Source organism: Crocodylus porosus, unplaced genomic scaffold, assembly GCF_001723895.1.
Source record: "Crocodylus porosus isolate Cpor-Errol unplaced genomic scaffold, CroPor_comp1, whole genome shotgun sequence".
Taxonomy (NCBI): domain Eukaryota; kingdom Metazoa; phylum Chordata; order Crocodylia; family Crocodylidae; genus Crocodylus; species Crocodylus porosus.
This window is the reverse complement of record NW_017728917.1, coordinates 20,343,105-20,349,104: the sequence shown is the minus strand read 5'-3', so window position 1 is coordinate 20,349,104 and position 6,000 is coordinate 20,343,105. Positions and strand designations below refer to the sequence as shown.

At 48.6% G+C, this 6,000-nt stretch overlaps 1 protein-coding gene across 4 annotated transcripts in view; it reads left to right on the top strand.

The window, feature by feature from the left end:
• Window positions 1-6,000, top strand: part of FLNB (filamin B) — a 140,671-nt gene that overhangs the window by 26,984 nt on the left and 107,687 nt on the right. For all 4 annotated transcript variants that reach the window (XM_019536873.1, XM_019536876.1, XM_019536875.1 and 1 more), the window contains exon 2: window positions 5,460-5,945. In XM_019536873.1, coding sequence (XP_019392418.1) covers window positions 5,460-5,945 — 486 coding nt within the window. The remainder of the gene's footprint in view (window positions 1-5,459; window positions 5,946-6,000) is intronic.

The following is a 6,000-nucleotide window of genomic DNA, read 5'->3' as shown; positions in this document are numbered from 1 at the left end:
GGAGTCAGTGGGGTGGGTGGGCAGGCAGGGTCTTTTGCCTGCCTGCCTGCCTGCCTAGCAGTGCTGGGGAGCCAGGGCACCTGCCTTGCCTCCTGCTCCCACAGGGAGGGGGCAGTGGCCATGGCACCCTCTCCACCTCCTACATGCTACAACTGCACAATGTTAGGCAAGCTTTGGAAATGGGCATTTGGAACTAGCTGACCTTAAGTGGTTGTAAGAATAAGAGTCCGCTAAGAAAGCGGTAGTATTTATTTACAGTTGTTTACCTTCCTACCTGTTCTGGACTACAGAACTGAAGCCTTAGTGTTTAAAAGTGCTTTAAGCTGTACTTTGTTTTTCTTTCCCTTTTGTCCTATAATAAACCTGGATTTTGTTGGTATGTTGCAAGGGAGAAGTATGTTCATTCAGGACACCCCAGTTTAAATCTAGTTGTCCCAGGTTTCTAGGTGGGGGCTGGAGCCAAAGCTAAACTTATCTGAGACTGCCCAAGACTTGAACCCAGCCCTTATTGCTGCCAACAGGTTCAGGGAGCAGAAACAGCTAGGGCCAGCACTGCTCACAGCCACAAAGCAGCATGGGGGACAACTGCAGCTGGACCCGTGTCCTGGTGCAGGGGGAAGCTGCTCCTGGAACGGAGCAAGTGGGGGTAGGCAGGGGCTGCAGGTCTGGAGTGAGGGCTGGCAGGGCTGGGGGGCCTGTGGCTTGGGAGTGAGAGGCAATGTCATGGGCAGGGCACTGGCATGTCAGGGCTGCGCAGCACCACAAAGTAGCAGGGTGTGGTGGGGAGGGGAGCTGCTGTCAGGAGGGAGTGAGTGGGGGTGGTAGGCAGGGAGTGAGGGGCACCAGCAGGGGTTGGGGGGGTGCTGTGGCTTAGGAGTGAGGGGCAACAGCATATCAGGGCTGCTCAGCACCTCATTGCAATATGGGGGGGGGCAACCACAGCTAGACCCACATCCTGGTGAGTGAAGGGAGCAGCAGGAACTCTGATTTTCCACTATGAAAATGCCAAAATCTAATGCTAAAATATATAGGTATTTAGAATTTATTTTATTATAGTGATTGGAGCACTGGTAGGCTTCCAAATTGTTTTAAAACTGTAAGTATATCAATGAAACATTGTGTGCAGCTGATACCTATATATAGTGGCCTTTCATTTTAATCACAGATTTTGTGATTTTTTATCAGGGAATTTGCGATTTTTTTTATCAGGGAAAACCAGGATTCCCAAGGGACAGTCACATGAGGAAAAAGATTCTTGCAAAACTGTTTATTTGTGGCTGTGTGCACATTTCTCCCCATTTTGAACTGGCTTGCAGTGAGGGAAAGAGAGAGAAGTGAGAAGATTAATAAGAAGCAAACTTGCTCTGAGTATTTTCTAAATTTTTTATTTGGGGCTGGTGCCAAAGGTGAACTCCTTTAGAGAGGTTGAGCAAACCCCTTTTTACTGTATTTAAATTGTTGGAGAAAGTAAAAAATTAAACATTTCTTCCATATTATTTATTTTTGCCTCTACTTCTTTGGAACAGACAACAGCAAAAATGGCTGTGGTCAAAACTTGGCCTTCAGCGTGGGTACAGTTCTTCATAAGGAATGTGTGCTTTGGTGGGTGTGGAGTGGGTGGGAGCTGGAATTAAAAAGTTATAAACAATTGATAAATCTTGATGTTAAAAGCCTGGTACGTGGAATGGGGTTAACCTCCCCCACCATGCACACAAGCCAGAAGGATCTAGAAAAATATAAGATGGAGGGTGAGGTGTAGAAAAGCATCTGAAAACAAACCCATTTTATTGTTTCTGTCCTGGGTGGCTCTGAGCTGTACCAACTTGTGCCTAGCGAGAACATGCAGCCTGTTTTATCATTGGCAAGGACCTTCTCATGTACAGCACCACATCCACAACAGCAGTAGGCTAGGTTCTGATGTCCTTACTTAGCTCTTACTCAGCATTTGATCCAATAATGATGAACAAAAGGAGATCCCTTACACCATAAAATGTGGCTCACTGAGTTTACTTTACTGTCATATTTACAGTGGATCAATGGCCTGAATGCTAGTTTTTTTCCTAAAGCAAGAGATCATGTTTCTCAGTGGCACAAGGCATTTCACTCTGTCTGCAGTTGAGGCTTGGGTTCAATTCTTGACTTGCCTCACTTTCACCTTTGTTTTTTGGGGTCTCATCCTATTTCCTAGCAGGGACCTTTATGCCATCACAACCATATTGTTTTGAAAAATGCCTTCTTGCGGTTCACTCTGAGCACAGAATAAAAGCTTTTAAAGGACATAACTGGAAATTAGCATTCTAATTTGAATGTAGAGTGTCCAGATAGCTTTGCAAAATGTACATTTTATTTATAATGATGTACTCAATTTGTTTCCCTTGATGGACTTTTTACCATCCTCAGAGTCAGTCACAGAACAGGCAAGGAAATAAGGTGCTGATATATTTGTAAGGCCTATGAACATTGACTCTGATGTAACAAATATACATATGTACTTGTAATCCATGGAAGTACTCCTGTGGGAAAAGCTGAGTAGGTATGTGAGCCTGGGCAGAAATCAGGGCTGGTGTCCAGACCCTTTACCGATCATATATTTAGCACCGAAATCTCACCAAAACAGAGAAAATATGACCCCACCAAATAAGGCAGTTCTATTAGTTCCCTGCCATAAGTCAGTAGTCAATCTGAAAGTTTGTGTTGGTAGGGAGTGGTGTGCCAATAAATTAGTCAGCTATCTAAAAGGTAAGAGTTCAAGCCTTCCTCCATGATTCCATTTAAAAGGAAGATTCCTTTTGATTGTTGTTTTAAAAATGTTTACTGGCAGTAGATCATTAGCACTTAGAAGCAAGTATTGGGGCCCCAGTGTGCTAGGTGCTGTACAGACTCCCTGGCTGCTTGCAGATGTCTGAAAAAAACTGAAAAAATGAGTTGCTTTAAACTGTGTGCTCCCACACTGAACCCAGCACATGCCCAGAAGAGGCAGTGCCTTAGACCCAGCTTGCCAGATGTCTGTATAGATTGGGCACTTTAGTGAGGCTTTTCTGGTGTTTTTATCTAATAGCTGATTAAATCAACAATTAGATAAAAGTGTCAAAAAAACCCACTGAATCACCCAAACTATACAGATGCTGTGGAGCTGGGTTGAATTAATGCACGGCTGCTTCCTGGAAACTGCAGGGGTTTTTTCACTTTCTTTTTAAACATCTGCAAGCAGCCCGTTTCTATCCTCTGCAGCCGTGTTGAACCAGCAGATGCCTATGGAACACAGGCCCTTACACCTATCCGATCTGTTGTATGTTTGGGATGGTTCTCTCTGTCTACTACCTGTTTCACTTCCAGCACTAAGAAACTGTATCATCAGGCTCTTCTAAAGAGCTGGCAGGCCAAAAAGACAAGAGAGCTGAATGCGTTATCTCTATTGTACAACTAGGAAGCAGAGGAAAGAGATGGTAGGGCCCCCCTCTTGCTTATCTTTAATGACTTGTATACCTGTTAGCATGAGCCAGAGCTACATGAATTGATCACAGTCCAGCAGGATGTCTGTGGCAGATGAAAGAACTCAGCCTTAAGGCATGGCGATAGGGCACAGTGTATTGCTGTTCAGCCAAGCTCAGGTGCTAGATGCAGGGTAGCTACATTAAAACAGCACTTTTCCTAGGTCAACAGCTTCTCAGCAGAGCAAATTAGCCAAGGCGGTACCCTATACTAACTTGGTGATAATACTTGTTGGTATCCAAGCTAGATTCTTTAGCTTATACTAGCTCAGGTACCTGCATATAGCACTAGCATTGTGCCATGTAGCTATCCCCTTAGTTTCTAAAAGCTGTGCGGTACATTAACCACAAGGCCATTGGTTTTCTCAGCTTTTAATAGGCAATTAAAAGTTTATTGTATTTATGTTTTTTTGGGTTAGATTTGCCTCTGTCCAGTTTGAATGTTTAAATTAAAGTTCCAAGTTTGATTATTACAGCTGCTAAACTTTTACCTTAGTAGGCAGATTTCTGCCTCTAGTGCAGGCCAGGCCCTAGATTTCACTGATGAAGGCTGTAACAAGTCATTTGTAAGCAGACAGAGCACTGCCTTCCTTGGGGAAGAACATGAGGTATTTATGGACTACATTTATTAGAGTAGCCACAAAAGGCCCCAGCTGAGATTGAGAGATACATAAAACGTGTGTGTGCCCCTCCACCCCCATTTGAGTTATAAGTCCCATCATTTTAACAGCATGATTGCTTGGCAAAGGATTTCATAGAAAACATGCCCCTGCTTTAACTTTCAGGTGCCTTGAGGATATGCCTAGATCCCATGCCCTGGTGCCCAGCCACTAGCACAACTGGATTGGTATGAAAACCTGCTGTAGGCAGCCAGAGCTACTTACGGAGCTGACCCAGGTGTGGGACAGGAGCAGATTGAGCTGTTGAAAGGGTTTAGAGCCCTTCAACACCAGGGGTTTTATATTGAGGCAGCTGCCTGGGGGAACAGCTTGAATTGAGGTGAATCTCCAGGGTACGCAAGGTCTGGAGCCCTGATCCCACCAGATCTAAAGCCAGGGATGAGAAGGCAACACCCAGAGGATTTAAGGTGGCAACACCTGCAGGCCTCAAACCTATGGTGCCAGCCACCACAGGCAGATCTAGGATGTTGAAAAGGGGAGCACAGATGGTGAGGTGCATCATCCCATATGAAAACACCACTTCTTTTTCTCCAGTTAAAAAACAGACCAGAAGCTTTACTAGGATGCTAGGGGCCTAGGGCTACATTATTCTGTTTAAGATCCAAGCAAAAACCAGTTTAAGTTGGTGTGAGTTCAAAACAACCTGCAGGGCTGGGAAACAGGAATATCCTTATAGCCAGAAGCTCAGAGGCAGTAGCGCTGCAAAACAAAGGCTTGCTTGCACTGAGCCTTTGAGAAGAGGGGTGTAAACCAAAGGCTCGCTTGACTAGTGGGACACGGAGACATTAAGAAGAGCGGTGTAAACCCCTGGGGCATGAAGAGCTTAGAGGTGACAGCTCCCCTCTGCCCTGCCCTGCCCAAGCAGGTCCCTCGGGCAGAGAGCAGCAAGCCTCCCTCAAACCCAGGGGCATTCTGCTGTCGGCGAGTCACGTCTTCGAGCGCAGGGACTTTGGGGCCTCGGTGTTACTGGGGGGGAAAAAAAAAAAAAAAAAAAAAAAAAAAAAAAGCTTTGTGCAAAACTCAAAAAACTCCTCTCCTGCAACACTTCTAGGTCAGGCCTGACGCCCCTGGGTGGTTTGGGACCGAGCTTCGGTCAGCGGGGCTCGGGCTGATGCCATGAGGGGCAATGGCCCCGCGTTGAGGGGGGGAAACGTAGGGCAAAGACCAGGAGAAACCTCCCGAGCAGCAGGGAGGGCAGCACAACGCGGGGCCGGGGGCTGGCAGAGAGGGCGGGGGCGCGGCGCGGTGTGTCCGCGGCGCTCACGACCTTGTGCTGTCCGTCCCGCAGCGCACGCGGCAGGCGGCGGCAGAGCTCAGGTGAGCTGCAGAGCAGAGCCGGGCGGGAGCGGCGCTACATCAGGAGGCGGAGCCATGAGCGCGCAGGCGCGGGGCCAGGGTGCGGGCAGGCGGAGGGACGCGACCGGCAGCAGCGGCAGCAGCAGTCGGCGGCCGCCCGAGCCTCAGGCGCAGCCGGATCCCGCCATGCCGGTGACGGAGAAGGACCTGGCGGAGGACGCGCCGTGGAAGCGGATCCAGCAGAACACGTTCACGCGCTGGTGCAACGAGCACCTGCGCTGCGTCAACAAGCGCATCGGCAACCTGCAGCATGACCTGAGCGACGGGCTGCGCCTCATCGCGCTGCTCGAGGTGCTGAGCCAGAAGCGCATGTACCGCAAGTACCACGCGCGGCCCACCTTCCGCCAGATGCAGCTGGAGAACGTCTCCGTGGCCCTCGAGTTCCTGGAGCGCGAGAGCATCAAGCTCGTCTCCATCGGTGAGTCCCGACCCGGCCCCCGCTCCGCTCCGCTCCCCTCCCCTCCCCTCGCCTC